At 56.2% G+C, this 17,847-nt stretch overlaps 4 protein-coding genes across 4 annotated transcripts in view; 2 read left to right on the plus strand and 2 right to left on the minus strand.

Moving 5' to 3' along the window:
- UMAG_15020 (uncharacterized protein) overlaps positions 1–369 on the plus strand; it is a gene marked incomplete at both ends in the record, with an annotated part of 731 nt that extends 362 nt beyond the window's left edge. The window contains one exon of the mRNA XM_011388554.1: positions 1–369. Within this exon, the coding sequence (XP_011386856.1) occupies positions 1–369 (369 nt within the window).
- A 3,231-nt stretch (positions 370–3,600) lies between these two features.
- Positions 3,601–6,717, plus strand: UMAG_00734 (uncharacterized protein; the record flags this gene model as incomplete). Its single annotated transcript, XM_011388214.1, has 1 exon — positions 3,601–6,717. One exon carries the CDS (start codon positions 3,601–3,603, stop codon positions 6,715–6,717), a length of 3,117 nt encoding a protein of 1,038 aa, XP_011386516.1.
- A 277-nt stretch (positions 6,718–6,994) lies between these two features.
- Positions 6,995–9,295, minus strand: UMAG_00735 (uncharacterized protein; the record flags this gene model as incomplete). The annotated part of the gene is made up of 1 exon (XM_011388215.1): positions 6,995–9,295. One exon carries the CDS (start codon positions 9,293–9,295, stop codon positions 6,995–6,997), a length of 2,301 nt encoding a protein of 766 aa, XP_011386517.1.
- An 812-nt stretch (positions 9,296–10,107) lies between these two features.
- On the minus strand, positions 10,108–14,886 carry UMAG_00736 (uncharacterized protein; the record flags this gene model as incomplete). Its single annotated transcript, XM_011388216.1, has 1 exon — positions 10,108–14,886. The coding sequence occupies one exon, from the start codon at positions 14,884–14,886 to the stop codon at positions 10,108–10,110; it is 4,779 nt and encodes a 1,592-aa protein (XP_011386518.1).
- Between the last annotated feature and the right edge of the window lie 2,961 nt (positions 14,887–17,847).

The raw sequence follows: 17,847 nt of genomic DNA on the forward strand, positions 1-17,847 counted from the left end.
ACAGCTACGAGCGTGTGTAGGTCACCCTACAATTACTCTACCAGCGTCGAGGTGAGCAACCCAAATCTGCCACAGTTGATTGCAGCAAGCTATCGATTGTTGGTCTATGATGAGCGCGGTTTGAGCGTTGGTGCAAGCCCAGGTTTGATGCAGGCCAACACCAAGGTGGAATTTGCTCTGTACAATCCTCAAGCATATACGCCGCTGGCGAGTGGATGGGTCTGTGCGGCGTGTAGTGGCGCTAGCGGGCTCAAGATGGTGCACCCAGGCTTTGTTGGATTGATCGCAGCAGCGGTGGTGGCCATGGCGAGTGGTTGGGGGTTGTTGTCCAGGCATAATGACATGGTTGGATTGAGTGATGACGAGTAGCAAGGTGACATGCTTTCGGCCAATCTTCCTGACTATCCTTTTTCGGTCTCTGATGATGGAGCAGAACCGTGGCCTAGACTTTTCTTTTGGCCAGCTTACCCGATCCACTGACTTTATCGCTTGGTATATCACTTGGCTTTGGATTCTGCTAATGGACATTCTTTTATTGTGCCTGTCGTGTGACGTGCGACGTGCGACGTGCGACGTGAAGCTGCATGCAAGAGGTGTACGCCTGCTATGCTGGATGTATCTGTTTCGACTATCAGCCTAGGCCTAGGGATTGGTTAGAGACTTGAGGGTGCATTCACGATTCTTGATCTGCGTTTCATTTTGGGCGGACGAGGGAGATGCGCGCTTTGCAGGAGCATGTTGATCGGTGATGTTTCTAGTTTCATGTTTCCTCGTGCCTTGACGCTTCCAGCTCGGTGGCTTGACGCTTTTTAGGTGCGGATGTGAGAAGGTGAAAAACCAAGCTGGATCGGCACGTGATGGTGGATGCGGACGCGGTTGGCCACGTCGCGCGCCGAAGTCATTGCTTGGTGCGCGTCAGAAGGATCTGCAGATGTTCTCGCGTAAGTAAAATCACAAAGATAACCTGAGAAGAAAGGAAACTTTTTGTGTGGCAGCATCTGGACCCGTGTGACACTAGCATTCACGGCTCCCAGTGAGCTTCGGTTTGAGTCGATGGTGAGCATCGTGAGGCGAACTTCTGGCTCGGCTTGAACAGCCATCAGCGCGCAGACACGCCGTTGCGATAGGCTGGAATTCCAAGCCGATGGACTAGGACGATCGTACCAAGCACCGAGGTGCTGCTAGTAACGTGCCTCGGCTTGGATGCCACCGGCGCAGCTTGGTTTCCGATGCGTCCGTCACATGTGACGTTGTTTGGCGAAGTCTGCCGCACGTTGGGAGCTTTTGCGCCTCACCTTGGCAATGGCACAAGTACGCGTCAAAGGCACCCTTCACTCATTTCTTTTCCTGGAGATAGGAGAACAAAGAATGCATCTGCACACACAATCACGAACATCACCCAAGAAAGCGCTCAAGAGGACCATGACAAAAAACCTCCCAGAGCAGGTGTGAGAGCGTTGTGAGCGTCAAGTGAAACTCGTGATTTGTTTCTCGTTTCTGGTCACGCGTTTTTGTGATTTGTGAGTTGGGAGTTGGGAGTTGTGATTTGTGATTTGTGATTTGTGATTTGTGATATGCGATTTGCGATTTCAAATCGTGAATTGGATCGTATACGTGATACAAAGAACAATTCACATTCGTTATTGTGAGTCGCTGTGGGTTGAGATTCTTACAGTACTTGCAGTTGGTCACTCACGACTCGTGACTGAACATACCTTGCTTTCCTTTGACAGCTTCATCTTGGACGTTGAGCAGCACATCGCACGCAGCGTGAATAGAGAGAGAGAGAGAAGCGTAAAGCCTCTATGGCTTAGGGTTATGGGCTATGGGCTATGGGCTATGGCTGCTCGGTGCTCGGTGCTCGGACGCGCGCGTCCCAGCAACGCCGAGGAATCTTGGACAGTATTCACGATTCGTGCTTGGTGATTGACAATTGTGACTCTGATTCACATTTGTTTGGCTGATTCAGTCACGAGTTGGTGTGATTTTACTTGCTTGCTCTCCGGCACTAACTTATTATTGTGGGCATGCGCTTTCAAGTTTGGCTTGTTTTGGGCTCGTCTTGGGCTCGTCTTGCCACTCGTTCCTCACGACTCTGCTCGCCCATCCTCAGTCAAGAACCGTGGATCTTGGTTTGGCTTGGCTTGGCTTGCTAAACACGACTCACAAATCATCCAGCAAGCCTTATGCGTGCCGCTGCCCGTCGCTCGGCCTTGTCGTCGCATCAACACTAGACTCTGTGCTCTCTCGCGCGCGTGCCTACTCTGCCCATAACACCTCCGACGACACCGCTCGGCTTGGACCATTCAAGTTTCATCCTTGTCATCCTCCTTTCCTCACGCTCTCAGCCACCCGCTGGCGCTTCCACTAACGTTTCCTCCTTTTGCCTATCTTGGCTCTCCTGCCTCAACTGTGCACTTGTCCCTGTCTTTGCTGTGCCTCTTTCTTTCCACCACCGCCTGCCGCCTCATCCGAATCTCCGACCGCCTTCTCTGCATCCCCGCTGGTGCTGTAACTCTGCTGATCCCGCCCAGCTTTGCACCTTTGGCGTGCCTCTCCGCGTCGCGTCGCGTCGGCTCCGGCTCCAGCTCCAGCTCCAGCTCCAGCTCCTGCTCCTTGTCGACGAGTAAACATCTGGTCTCTTTCCCCTCGCACTGTAAAACACCAACTTGCCTTCTCTTGCCATTCGCCATTTGCCCTTTCCATGGGCTGCATCTTGCACGCATTCAAGCGCCTATCCGCCTCCCACCTCCCACCTCCCACCTCCCATCTGCTGCTGCTGTGGCTGCTGCAATAGCTTATTCTCAACCCCGAAAGGATCGACGCTGCATCCTGTCGTACCTTTCGCATCTCTCTGCGTAAGTCCTCCTCTTGCTCCTCCTCCTCCTCCTTGCCCTCTTTGCCCGCCGCCTGTCAACCCTCGCTGTGCTTGCAGCTTTGCATCGTCGCCGCTCTTGGCCAACAACGCTTGCGTTCGCCGTGGCTGCATCACCTGGCTTGCACCCATCAAACGCGCTGCAACCCTCGCCGCTCATCCTGCCCTGCCTCGTGTTGTTCCTCCTCACTTTCGCTCGGCCTTCTCGCTTCCTTCTTTGTTCCACTCGCCACTCGTTCTGCTTCCATCGTCTTGCGCACACTTTCCTTTTCCGCTCTCCTCACTCCTGGGTCGCCTTGTGCATCTCGTGCATCTGTGTACCTTGCGGCTCGCTTCTTGTTCACACAAACGTGCACTCTGCACATTTGCAAGTCAGCTTGCATCCACTCTGCCCCCTACCCTCCTTGGTTTTGCCAATCCCTTCACCACCATCTCGCATCACCACCATCCCCATAGTCCCCCTGACCACCAAGATCGCATTCACATTCGCATTCGCATATACATTCACATTCGCCCTTTCCTTCTTCTTCCCTATCCACCTCGATCACCCCTGTGCTCCTTCTCGTACACCATCGTCTTGCTTGTACTGACCGACGTACCTTTTCAACCTCGCCTTCTGCATCCTCGCACACACCTACGTAATCTCATCGGCCTCCTGTGACCATCGCACGGCGACGATTTCAACCCCTCTTTCCCTCTATACCACCGGCTTGCTACCTACCACAATGCTGCCAGACTCAACTCAAGCACCACACGCTGCTCTGGCTGCAAGCCGCGTCGCATCGCCGTACCTCCCTGCAGCCTCCGCTGGACTCTTTGCTCCTCCTCCACACTCGGCTCTCTTTGATCCTTCCAGCCAAACACAGCATCAGCACATTCAGCCTCCATCTCAACCACACTGCAACTTTGCCATCCAGGACGCTTCGTTCCAGCAGAGCACCTTTCCTGATTTCTCAGCTCCATCGCACCAAGCTACCTACCGCGTAGCTGCCATTCCACGTACTCCCCAGCCGCTCGACTACAGCGGTCCCTATCAGCCGCTCGACCAGCACATTCAGCAGCAGCCCCCGCCGCCGCAATCGGTGCCATTTCACCCACACCTCTACGCCTCAAACTCGTACGCAGCCTTGTCAGGCCCTCCGTCAGCAGCCCCTTTTGCACCCGACATGTCCTCGCAAGCATATACACGCTCGGATATGGGCATCATGTCAAACAATCTCGGCGTGCCCATGATGCGCTACGCCTCTTTCCCCATCTCTGCCGACGACATGTCGCGTGCAGGCCCTTCCAACGGCCCTCCCGGCCCCATGACTCAGCAGGACATCGACAATCTACTCGCCCTCTCGCGTGCCCAGGCTGGCACCAACTGCGATCTGAGCGCATTCCCGTGCACCTACTGTGACAAGGTCTACACTGGCAAACACGCCCGCAGCATCTGGCGTCGACATCTTCAGGACAAGCACAACATCCCTCTGAGCGCCCAGCCTCGTCGTACTCGTTGGGACGGCGACGTCAATCGTCCAAAGAATGCCGAAGAGCGTCGCGCACGAATGCTCGAGAGCAAACGTCGATGGGCCAGAAAGAAGCGTCTCCAAGAGAAGCAGGCCGCTCAAGGCAGCAAGTCGGGCGGTAGCAACACCCCCATGCCCGACGAAACGGACGAGGACGATGCCGACGACGGTGCCGACGACGGTGCCGACGATGGTGCCGACGCCGATGTTTCCAACATGTCGATCAACTTCTCACGAGACGTCGACACCGACGCCGATGACTCTTTGTCCTTTCACCATTCTCGGGCTCGATCTCAAAATCAAGCTGCTAGACGACTTTCACTCAAGCCACACGATGCTGCACAGCCGCTCCCTTCTCCTCAAGCTCAGTTCTTTGCCTCGCAAGAAGATTTCGGACGCTCTGCGCAGAGACAGCCACTGGCTCCCTCCACCGCATACAATGTTGCGGGTCCAAGTACCTTGGCGCCTCAACACCCGACTCAGCTGCCTTTGGCATCACGCGGTTCACATGAGGCGCCGTTAAGCACCGCCTTGTACTCGAACTCGCCCTTGCGTCGCAGTGGTCTCGCCCTTGCTCCTGTCTCGCAAAATGAAGCTGGTCTACCGCTGCTTTCCAACCCCAACACAAGCTTGAGCTCGAGCAGCAGTGACTACTCACATCCCAATTCGGCCAGTTTCTTCCAGGACAGCTTTACCGGCAACACGAGCAACTCGGGCAGCGACTCTGTTAATACTTCAATCGACACTCCTGCTACCAACTGGCCTCCTCTACCTTCTCTTGACGGTGGCGCGGACAAAGCTACCATTGGCAGCGCCATGGAAACGCATACTGCGACCGAGGCACCACCTCGCCCGCCAAAGGGAGACACTCGTGACGCAGCCATCCAGCTCTTGGCACTTCGATCTAGCTCCAACTCGCCCACAGATGACCGCGAGATGAGCCTGAGACGAAGAGACGCCATCGAGGACGCTCCCTGGAGCTCGACGCCGAGCCGAGGCAAAGCAATGGCATCAGAGCACGGAGCGCTCACCGCCTTGTCGTGCTCGGCAGCGGCAGAGACACGCCGAAAGGGTGGTGCTATCGACGATGTCGGTCTGAGCCCATCGCCAGTTTCGCGCACGCTCGCCGCATCCGGAGCAAATGCGGTGCGAACATTGCCTGTTACTACACCGGCATCTGTAGGTCGTGGCGGCGACAACCCGTTCAGCCTGGACAAACACAAGATTTCGCCGTACCGAAAGCTCAGCTATTCGGGCGCGCCTGTCTCGCCCGTTGCCTCGCCAACCCATTTCGCTTTCGGCGTGAATTTGGCCAAGAGCCTTTCGACTTCGAGCTCGACCTCGACAGCGGACGCGCACGTGGTCAAGCTGCCCCCTCTTGTCAGCACTCCCATTCGACCATCGTCGCAAGGTGTTCATGCCGACGGCGAGACAGTGACAGAGCGTATCAAGGTCGAATCACTGCCTCCTTTGCTGGGCTCGGCGAGCAAGAAAGCGATCGGCGGCACGGGGGCTCCCAACATGTCGACGCCCTTTTCAAAGCCCATGTCTGGTCTTGGCTTTTCCGCGCTGCGACGCGGCGGTGCAGGCACCACTGCCAACGCCCACGTCGCTTGCGCCGCTTCTTCGGTGCGACCCTCGCCTTCTCGTAACCACTCGGATGATCAGTTCAGCTCTCCACAACACCTCAACCTGACCGAGAGTTTGGGACTGGCGCCGCACTCGATCTCGCGCACTTCGTCGTACGCTTCTGGATGCTATTCTTCGTCGCTGGGACTGACTCCGAGCGTTGCCAATATCTCGGCTGGCTTGATTTCAGCCACACCATTCCATTCTGGTCTGGGTGCGCTGAGTGGGCTAGGTAGCTTCACGCCTTTGTCTACGATCAAGGTGGCTGGCTTTTGGCCAGAATCCACACGCAAGTCGGCTACCAAGGGCGTTGTGCTCGATGCATCTTGCAACACCAACAACTCGCCCACAGTGTACAAGTGCAGCTCGTCGCATGCTTCGCGAACATCGGCTTCACGCAGCAGCAGCAAACGCAAGCTGTCGGCGCTGCGCAAGCGCACCACGAGCCAGTCTCGCACCGCTTCGCCAGTGGGCGGCACGGGCGACATCTTTGACTCGAACTACCACAAGAACAGTGTTGGTGGCAAGGAGCTCAGCAGCGACGATACGTTTGGCGATGAGGATGATGAGGAAAATCTGATCGGTGCGTTGGATACGCCCAGCAGGCCGGCAGTGATGAGGAAGCTTGCGCGAACCAAGAGTGCCGCCGAGGGCGAGAATCTGTCTAGGTCACCGTTGCGCGTCATTGGGATGAATCAGTGAAGGGGATGTTGATTGGATAGCGTCATATGCTCATCGCTCAATGCTCATGACTGTGTGACTGGTGCAATCACGAATGTTTGTGATTGGAGATTGGCAATTGTATTTGTGTGCTTTGGGCTTTCGTGGATGTGTGGATGAAGAGTGACTCGTGAAGAATTCATGTGCACGGTCAACGGGATTCGTGATTGTTTCGGGGAATGTTGAGGCATGTCGGGTGACAAGAGACACGAGGAGAGGGAAGGGTAGATGAGAAGGGAACTTTCAAGGTGGACCAAGGTTAGTCGATGCCTACAGCCCAGACTTCGAGGCCGTAGCAGGAGAAGTGATGGTCTGAGGTACTGTCGGAGGTGGGGGAGGTAGAGGAGAGGATGGGGTTGTCGAAAGCGGGGCAGGGGTCAGAGATGCCGTTTTGGAGGGTAGCGTCTATCCAAAGGCCGAACTTTCCGTCGCCGCCGCCTACACTGAGGAAGTCGGATTCGGAGAGCACAATGTAGTCGTTTTTCGCGGTCCATTTGAAGACATGGACGAGTTTTTGATGCGAGTGCACCGACGTTTTCCAGAGAAAGCATTCGCCCGAACCGTAGTAGTGCTGTTGAGGACGAAGCTTCTCGTTGAGAAATGCACCGAACACGTTATCCTGCTCGTCTTTGATGGCAAGGACGAGGCCGGCATCTGAGACGCTATTGAGCGCCCCGCCGAGTTTCGGGACGCGCACGCCGAGCGCGTGGCGTGCCGTACTGGTCGCCCCCCTCATCCACGCCTCTGGTGCGTCGCCAGACGACTCGCGCGCACGACTCGGATCCATCCCCACCGCCACGCGATGATACAGCGTCTGCAACGATATCCCGTGTTGATCCATCGAGTAGAGCAACTCCCAGCGCTTGCCCAGTTGCAATCTCGCCGGAAGCTGCGCTTGGATGCGCGACGCGTGAAACTGCTCGATCACCATCTCGGTCTCTTGGTCACGCTTGGATAGCGTTACCGGAATCACCCGCTTTCGCTCATCATCCAGCGTCCAGTGTCCCGTATTCCACTGGCGCGTCGAGCTCGTGTCGAATCCGGGCGCACCAGATATGATGCTCGAGTGCATCCCTCCGCGCTGCGCCGCCAGCGTCGCCGCCGACGCACCGCGAGCGTTGCTTTCCAGTGCGCCTGTGCTCCAAGACGCCATTAGATCCCTTGCCCGAAGTGGGGCTCCCGACAATACGCCAGTCGATGCTCTCGACGAGCCGTGCCGTGTCGTGTGAGCATGCTCGGACGCATGCGCACCCGTCGCCCGCTGCCCCTCCGCCTCTCCCGATCTCCAAGTCGCTCGATCCCCACCCTCGGTCCCTTGCGCCTGCACCCTCTCGGTAGCATCACTTGCAATCAGTAACCCACCTCCCTGATTCGTGTTCACCGCGCCACCTGCCACCCCGGCCTCTGGCTCCGGAACAATGAAATCGCTCGTGCTCGGCATGTGACTAGCAATCTCGCTCTGAATCCCACGCAACGTCGTCCACGTCTTTTTCAAACTACCTGTCCAGCTCGACGCCGCCGCCGACGCTGAAGCCGACGCTGAAGCCGACGCTGAAGAAATCGAGCCTCGTCCCGTGTCCGCGCGAGCGTGCGCACCGCTACCGCTACCGCTGTTGCTGTTGCCGATGCCGATGTTCTGTGGCTGTGCTGATGCCGTGTCCATGTGGCTCGTACGCGCGTGGTGAATGCTTTCCAGCTGTTCTGGCTCGAGCACCAACGGGCTACTTCTGCCTAGTGCTGTCTGTGGAGCGCGTTGGAAGCGCGAGAAAAAGTCGTCGTCCGTCGAATGCGAGAGCGGTTCGATTTGGTTCTGGTTCTGGTTCTGGTTCTGGTTCTGGTTCTGGTTCTGGTGCTGTTTCTGTTTCTGTTGCTCCTTTTTCTGCTCCAACTGCTTCTCGACACCACGCAGATCGATGATCGGCGGCGACGGCGCACGATTCGAGTTAGTCGCCACCTCGAACGCGTCAAAGAAAGCGTCGTCTGCTGCATTCCAAGTGTTGACGCCAGCCGCGTTCGACGGTTTCGAACCAGACGAGCAGCCCGAGTCACACGATCTCGGCGGCTGCATAGGCAATGTGTGTGCTGCCAGGAACGTGTTCCAGTCGGCCCATTCAGAGGACGCGCCTCGTCCGCTGACTTTGCGTCCACCTGCCGGTCTGTCGGCGGTCGGTGCAGCAGAAGACGCACGCGCCGAGCCAGTTGGTTCGACAAGACTACTGGATATCCCAACATGCGAGTCCACAGGAGAGAAGCTCGCGACGATATCTGCTTCGGTCCACTCGTCGTCGTCTTCGTTGACACCACCGTGTTGAGCATGGCAAGCCGAGCCAGCCGAGCCAGTCTGTGTGCGTTCGGATGAGGTGGTGGTGATCGACGATGAAGCAGCTTGACCATCGAGCGATTCCGACAGCTGAGGATCCACGCTCAAGCTCGATGGCGCGGCAGTGCAAGCGTCGACGAACGAACCGAATGCTTGCGACTCGGTGCGCGCGTGCGCCAAGGAATCCGATCCACATACCGAACTTGTACCTCTCGATCGCAATGAATCGCGCGACGACATGGTGGCTTATCTGAAAAGCGTGAGCACCTACCCAGGTCGAGGCATGCTGACTCGCTCGTCGTCCAAACTGTCGCTCACGAATCTCTTGACTGCTCCGTCTCGCGACCGTGCCCGCAATTTCGTCGTAAAGATCCTTCCGACTATAGTATGCCTGTGCGATAGAGCAGTTCGAAAAAGTTGGCCGTCACAACTACGCCAGTCTTGGTGGTAATGAAACTACCCGTCCAATCCCACCGCGCTCGCCAAAGTGGTGTATACTTCTCAACCCTCTCTCCACCGTGCACGTTCCTCATTCCCCGTTCCCCGTTCCCGGTTCCCGTGAGTGTCACTTTCAACCTCGCACCTGCTCAGCCCCAGCACGCAGCGCTAAAATCAGCACACACGCGCACCCAAATTTCAGCCCCCCACCGCCCCTTGCCAACGCAACCACCGGTCTGTGCGCGTCACCTTGCAGATTCACGAATCACGAATCGCCCATTTCTCCTCGCATTCGTGATTCACCTTCTTGACAACGCCCCAACACGCTCCCATTTCTCGCATGTATGCATTCACATCACTACCACAGCACACGTACAGCGAGCAAAGCAAACCTCGCAGACGTAATTGCACACAGGAGCCAAAGAGTGTGCGTCGATGAAGCTGTTGTTACAACCAAGCTCGGTAAAACGGTGACAAAAAGAGGGCATATGTCTTAGAACAATAAAGACACGGTGTATTCGATCCAGAGTCACGACGCTTAAATCTGAACGTCGATTCGTGCCAAACTTAGGAGGTCGGCAACGTGTGTGGGTTACTGACGAGCCGCTGGCACATCATTGGTAGAAATGAAGGTCGAAAGCCGTCTTCCACGCAACAGCCTCTTCCGGCGATGATGCGGCAAGATACAGGATCTCGGCGCGATCCACAATGCGCAGGTTCAACCCACCCAGGATCTCGGCTGGTCGCGTGAGCTTGAGCATCGAGCGAAGCAACACAGGTGCATTGCCATCCTTGCTCCTTGTCTGCTCGGCGCATAACACCGCAACATCGCTGCACAGGATGAGAGACATGCTTTGGTCTTCAGTCACCTGCTGCAGATGGTCCGCCGAAAGCACGTGACTCTGACTTTGCCGCTGCTCGGCGGTGCCCACCGACACGCTCCTGTCAGAGCGTACGAATCCGGGGATGCGACGTACCACACGCTTGAGCTGCAAAGTTCCGTCTTTGAGCAGTCGACGATGGGGCTGAACCAGAGGTCCATCGATGGGTCCGCGGATACGATATTGCCATGCCAGCAGTCGTCGATCTTGCTCGGACTGACGCTTGCTCTCGTTGACCTTGGACGCGATCTGCGTTACATGCTCCAGCGCCGTTGCTAGCGCATCGCCGTCAGCTAGTCGACTTGGGTCGGTGCTCTTCACCAGATCTTCCAATAACAGGCGGTATCTCGGGATTCGCTGCACTGGCAACAGTAGATAGCTTTCAACGTTGAGCTGCGCGTGACGAGGATGCGTGCGGCAGCGCTTCATAAAGGTTCGTACCTTCTTGCGCTGCGACGGCGACAAGCCACCATCTGCACCGAAAATGCCGGATCCTGCGTTTGTGCTCATCGCACCGTTGTTGGAGCCACTGGCATACATGGCTGCTGCTGTGCCTTGAGGCGCAGAGCTGGCGCCGAATGAGTGAAGAGTGCTGTAGCCAGGTGCCCCACGCAGCGAAAGACTGCCGCTGGTGCCAGAAGCAGGAGGAGCCGTCCATGCGTTGATGCGATTCTGCGCAGAGTCGCAATTGTTGATGTAGCTCGAGTACATCTTGAAGAAGGCAGCATGGGTTGAAAAGACGGAGGCCACCTTTTCGGCTACGGCCGCTGTCTCTTCGGGAGCCATATCTGCTGGCGCATCCTGGTCGTGCTCTAGCACTGGACCCGCCATAGCTACCAGCGACGGGAGAAACACAGTGCGGTGGAATTGCAGTAGCGCTTCGACGTTTCCAAAGACAGCGCGATGTTCGCTGGGTGGAATCACAGCGACTCCACTGTTGCCATCCGCAGGCGCCATAGCCGGCTTAACGTAGATGTCGACCAGCTCGCTCAACCCTTTGACATAGGTACGCTCCGTCGACACAATCTCGGCAATGATACGGAATCGCCTGACCGAGTCGTCTTTGCTGCACTGCGCCGTGCTCAGACGTGCTGGCTCGGACGAGGCACCTTCAGAGATGGAGCTGGCGGCTGTGCTGGCAACGTACTCTCCACCCGAGTCTCGCGACTTGGTCGAGGGATTGCTTGACTCGGCTCGATGCATGCTCGTTGAGCGCGAGTGACCGCTGACGTCTCGAAGGTGCACAAGCGCGCTCTTGCTGGGACCAACAAACGAGGTTGCTTCGGTGCGCGCGGCGGTGAGATCGTCCAAGTCGCGAAGGTAGTGCATGAGCGCACGCAGTCGATTGCTGTGCCTGGCGAGGCTTTCCTCGTCCATCTCCTCTTGAGAAGGGGCAGCTGCGTGAGGAGACGCAACAGCAGCGTTGGCGAGCACAGGCAAGAAGCTGCGTCGTCGCGCCTTCTTCGCTTCTGCTGACGACAAGGAGGGCTGCAAGAAAGTTGCTGGCCTCGACAGCATCAAAGGCTCGGATGGCGGACCGAGTGGTGTCATAGGAGCCAATTGACTGCCACTATCCTGGCCAACGGCAGCGGCGAGGTTGCGAGAGGCGATGGAAATGGGGGGGCAGATATTTTCGGATTGCGACGGAGATATAACGGGAGTTGGACTGTTCTTCGAGATGGAGTTGGACCTTGAAGGGCCCGTAGATGAACGAAGAGATTTGCGCGACGCCTTGGGCGAAGAGAATCGACTCTCATTAGGGCTCGTCGTTTGGTCGTGATAACCAGCACTAAGCCTTTGATTAGAAGCCTTGCGTCCAATTTTTTTGAGAAATCCGCCCCACTTGCCGCTTCCAGCAACGTGCGGATCCGCTCCATCTGCGCCTGGTAGTTCGGTGAGGTGGTCTTCGTATCCAGTGGCGGGGCGTGCGTGTGCATCACGGGGGCTAAAGTATCCGCTGTCATCGTTGTGGGAGTCACGTGCCGACGCGGGCGGAGTTCGGGCTCCAAAGGGACCGCTTAGCATGCTCTGCAGATCGTTTGCGCTTCGCATTCGAGCCATGAAGGGACGTTCGGGCGCTTGGTGCAAGCCAACATGAGTAGCGCTGCTGGACCGGACTGGCACCTCGGAAGCATCACCAAGCTGCTGCGAAGGTGCAGGCTGCCAAGGAGCTGCGAGAGGCCGCTGGAATTGCGAGAGCAGCGGCGCAACGATATCCTGCCATGGCCCACCAAAGCAATTTCCCTCAACGAAGAGATTGTTGAGCTTCGACATACGGTGAAGCCAGCTAGGCAAAAACACAAGCTGATTGTGGCGGAGGCTCAGACGCTGAAGCTCCTGTAGCTGGATAAGGCTCGAGGGCAGGTGGTGTAGTCCGATACAATCGGCCGACATGGTTCGCAGCGCGCGAAGGTTTAGGATCCAGTCAGGCAAGCAGCCGACTGGGTTGCGCGAAATGTCGAGCTCTTCGAGGGCAATGCAAGCGCCTATGGCATCAGGAAGGCGTTGCAGATGGCAGTTGGACAGGTCGAGAACGAGCAAATTGGTGGTGAGGGGCAAGACGCGTTCGAGCACTTGGACGAGTCCTTCTGACTGGTTGCCGCTGAGCAAGAGGTGAGTAGTGTTGGGACCAGTCTCTGTCTGAATCTGCTCAAGTGTAAGATCGCGACCCTGGACAATGGTAGCGCTACCATCCTCAGCGGTGGCTACCGCCCTGGATTCGTCGCCGTCCATCTCGGCATTCTCGTCAAAGTCGTAGAGACCTTCCTCCCAACGCATCTTGCTTGTGTAGGCTCCGACGATGTGACTGAACTCGCCATTCTGCAGGAAGCTGTTGATGGAGACATCCGATACTCTGCGTCTGCGAGAAGACGCAGCCGAGGATGTGCGCAAGGATGGTTCTGTTACGGAGCCTGTGGGTGAATTTGGATCTGAGACTGCCTCGGGTGCCTCTTGGACAGCAAAGATGGAGTTGCTGAGGTCATTGATGGTCGTGATCCGGTCCAATGTCGGGCAAGGAGGCCTCTGAGAAGCACTGGCCGGCGGAGTTGGTGGCGAGCTCCCTTTGGTGAGGTAGGACGGTGCTCGCAACGAGCTGTTGCGCGGCGGACTCTGCAAGAGGTCGAGGTGACCGCCACCAAGACCGCTCCAAGTTGAAGGAACTGCAGGGGTGAAGCGACCCGAGTTGGAGGTAGGAGATGAAGTGGAGAGTGGAGAGGCGGATGCTGCTGATCGATAGTTGGACAAGTCTGATGAGCAACGGGCACGCGAATCACGTCGAAGCGGGATGGTGGGATTAACGATTGCTGAAGACGATGCGGATGCGACAGCAGCAGCGATGTCCTCGCTCGCCGACGAGACGGGCATGACGTCGCTCAATGCCCGCTGCATGCCAAGGCCGGAGTTGAGTGCAAAGGCTCGCATTTTGTCCTGAAACGGTGAAGCATGACCATCTGCATATCCACTCGAGTGCGAATGAAGACCCGCGAGCGGGGACACATCTACGCGTCGAGTCCAGGAAGGAGCGCGGTGATGTGAAAAGGGGCCTTGCAGAGCCCTGGCGCTAGCAGGAAGCATAGTGGAAGGCAGGACAAGAGCAGCACTCGATCTTCGACTTGACATGCCGTGCTCGAGATCGGAAGTGATGCCGAGACCGACGGAGCTCTCGTCGAGCTCGTCGGCGGTGTCGCCTGCACCTGCTGGTTTGCCACGCACGTGCGATTTGAGATTGTACGGTGTGCAAGCAGGGCTGGTGGCGCAGCTGGTCAAGCTGCGGTCGGTCCAGACCGAGGTGTGCGTTGACGACGAGTTGCGTACCGAATCATCCGAGGAGAAGTGGGTGTGCTGCGAGCTTAGCCTCTGACTGGCAGGCGAAGACTGATAGTTACAATCATGCTGGGCGCCCATGACTGGGAAAGCGGAAGGATCGAAGGAAGGCGCGTTTTCAGCGGAGCTGTGGCGAGGCGGTGCGGCCGATGCGTTGCTGTCGTGATGGGCTGAAAGCGATGGGCGTGCTGGCGTGCAAATCGAGTTTGAAACGGGTATGGATGCTACGGACTTGGACTGTGCAGGCTTGTGCGTGGTGCGTGGTGACTCTGGCGCCATTCGGGGCGAGTAGAAAGTTTGAGGCGGCGACGACTCGGGACTGACAGAAGCACGAATGGCGAGTCCTTGTTGCGCTTTTTGGAGAGTGAAAGATGGCTGGTGTGATGAAGAGGAATCGAAATTGAGAAAGGAAGCCGTATTTCCTGTCGATTTGGAGCGCGGAGGATATGCTGGCGATGCGGAATGTGTGGCTGGCACGCCACGGATGCAGTCGGGTTCGGTGCAGCTGCGATTGAAAGTAGGGTGAGCCGGAAGAGCTTTGAGCGTGTTGGCTGTGAGAAGTGACGCAGGGGAGGTGCAGGTGGGGACGTCAGAAGAAGAGGGAGAAGAGGGTGATGGCGGCGTTGGGAGCAACTTTTCGGGAAGCGGGACTGGATTGGCTCTGGGGGTGAGCTGTGAGGCGGACATGACGCCTGTGGCAGAAACGCAGGCGTCAGTTGGTTGGCTCAAGCACCGACCCTGATGGAGATCAAGGGAGAAGCGCGGGCAAACTGCAAAGGAGGTCAGATTCACCAACGGTAACGCAAGCTGTGCGGAAAACGACCCGAGTCTAGCTACTAGTGCCGAAGGGGATCCGTGTCCAAAGCCGCACGCTTAGGTTTTCTCTCACGCTTTTCGGACAAGATCCGTCCAAATGAAGTTGAGGCTTTGCGGTGTTGAGGTGGGTGCTGAAATGGTCGATCGAGGTCTGGCACCGTGTCTCCTATTCAGCAATCAGAGAGGCCGAGCGAATGGACGAGGCCTGTGCAGCTTCGCTTGTCGCTGAGCAAGATGCTATGCTCTAGATCGGCGGTGTTGCCGCTTTCGTAGCGTTCGTGGCGGACAAGAACGTGCGCTGTAGAAAGGTGATCGTGAGGCAAAGTCAACCTTGTTGAGGCTCGTCGAAGTGCGCTGCAAGGATCTAGCGTCGCTGGTGCATGGTCTTGACGTGAAATCCAGTGCAAAGAATGCTTTGTAAAGTGGGGCCCTTGTTTAAGTCTCGGGCGTGAGGCGTAATCCAGATATGCAGACAGTCCCGATCGAGGCGACGCCGACGTAATGAGTTTTTGCGCTATGACCTGGCGAGCTCTGAAGCCAGTGGTTACAAGGCCAGTGGTTGCCAATGGGTGAAACTGACGCAAGTTCGATAGTGATGGCGGTCACAAAGGTGAAGTATGTCAGCGACGGTCACCTGTTCACCTGTTCACCTGCTACAGGTGTTCCAGACGCGGCTGAAAATGACGTTTGATGCGGTACTGTGTCCTGGACAAGTGCGCGTACTGGTGGGACTGCGGATTGGAAAACTGTTGATTGAGCTGCGTGATGGTGGACCGTCGCTCTCGTCGGTTTGCGAAAAAAGAAGGTCAACTTTAATGATGCGCCCAAGGAAACGCAAATCTACCGATCAAGGTTTTCTTGATATGATGCAAGCAGAGTGTGATCTAAGGGATGGAGACGGAGAGAGAGCGAATCGTGAATGGCGTAGCGAATGAGCCTCGGGGCTGCTGAAAGCAAGTCTCGGACAGCAGCAGACCAGATTCGGCAAGATGGTCTTCACGCCTGGTTTGAGGATGATCGTGGATGGTGAGAGCAACAGAGAGCAGATAACGGACTACAAAGACACAAGGTAGCGAGCCGACCAACAGGCAGGTGGTAGTCTCAGCTTGTTGCAGGAAATCGTCAAAGTTCGCAGTGCTCGACATGAAACATATTCACGATTTCTGTTTGAGATACACGATATGGGGGAGCTGTCGATCTTGTGGCGCACTCTGTCACTCTTCTTCTTCAGCTCCACGGTCACAACCTTTGAAAGTGAAACAACAAGCACCTGCGTCGAGACCCAATCGTGAATCGTGAGCTTGGCGAATGACCACAATCTCGGTGTGATGCTCAGATGAAAGCACCAGAAGCACCAGGGGGTCCACTTTACGCACAAGCGAGGCCAAATCAGTCTTGGTCAATCCAAGAAGAACAATCACGAATCACGAATCACGAATCACGAATCACGAATCGTGAATCGCAAGCACGAAGCGATCTGAGACACACAAGATGTGCTCTCTTGTTTTCTTTCTCCGTTGGGCTTTGTTTCACACGCTGCTGTATTGCCCTGTGTGTGATCCTCTTGCGACCTTCCTTTTCTAGCTAACCTTCCTAGAAAAGCAACAAAAGAAGAAGAAAAAAAGGGTCCGCAACAGCCTTGCAAGTTTCTGAAGACACATGCAGTGCATCACATCTCCCTCGTGAGACGTGGCAAGCTCTCTCAACGTTTTGGAAATCGTGAATGAGGGTACCGCAACTCTTGTCTGAACCGGGCATGGCTCTGAGGGAAGTTGTATTTATTCGTAATTAATTTGCATACTTACCTCAGCAAAGACTCGATGGACACCAAAGACGCTTGCAAATCACAAATCGTGAATCACGAACGGATCAGATGTAACGAGTGGTCTGCTGGGTGGTAACTGCACTTGACTTGTTTCTAGAGCTATCCTCGCCTTCTCGTTACTAAGTTAGATATGGCTAGTCTGAGCCGACGTGTGACTGCACTGCACCTTGCATGTGTTCTTGACGCCCATATTTCAACGTCCGCGTCTGGCCGCAGCGTGGCCTGTGTCGTTTCCCGCGCGTACTGAAACTCCGATTCAGCCTGCTGAGTCTGTAGCTTTGCTGTCTCTTTCTACTACTTAACCGCCTTGTCGTCAAAGGACTTTCTCAGGGTGGTGGTTCTGTGCATGTCAGCACTCACCCTAAACTCACAGTGTTGTCAGAAACTCACACTTGGCTGTGGCAGCTGCAGCGTTGAACGGCTAACTGGCCAGCATTACGGTTGTCATTCGATCTCCACTTATACACCGACTCGCATCCGCTTTCATTATTCAGCCCACGGAGCTATTATACCCACAGCTAGTTATTGCGATCCAATTTCTATGGTGTGGGAATTCTCCAAACTAAGAGGATGATGGGCAAGCGAGACCATGCTCGCGATCGTCGGAACCGGAATACAGTACACATGTGCCTGGCTGGCTGGCTGGCTGGCTAGCTAGCTAACTAGCTGGCTGACCTACTGGTTGACTGACTGGCATGCTTACTTGCAAGCAAATAGAGTCTGCGTGACTTCCGTTCAAAGCAACTCTTCTCCAATCTCCGCCAGCTCATGCTTCTTGGTTTTCGCCTGTTGACTTGTTCCCTTGTCCACCGCTGCTCCATCGGCCCAAGCCACAATCTGCCATACACCACTGATCACTCTGTGTGGTGCAAGCGTCTGTTCCCAAATTTTCTCGCCAAAGCAACCGTGAATGCGTTGATCTGCGATTCCAAACTCGGCTAGCTTCGCCACGCACATCGCTTAATCCTCCGATGCCCCCTTTTTTCGTCATGTTCCTAAGCGGCATT

The sequence above is a fragment of the Mycosarcoma maydis genome, chromosome 1 (assembly GCF_000328475.2).
Source record: "Mycosarcoma maydis chromosome 1, whole genome shotgun sequence".
NCBI classification, from domain to species: Eukaryota; Fungi; Basidiomycota; class Ustilaginomycetes; order Ustilaginales; genus Mycosarcoma; species Mycosarcoma maydis.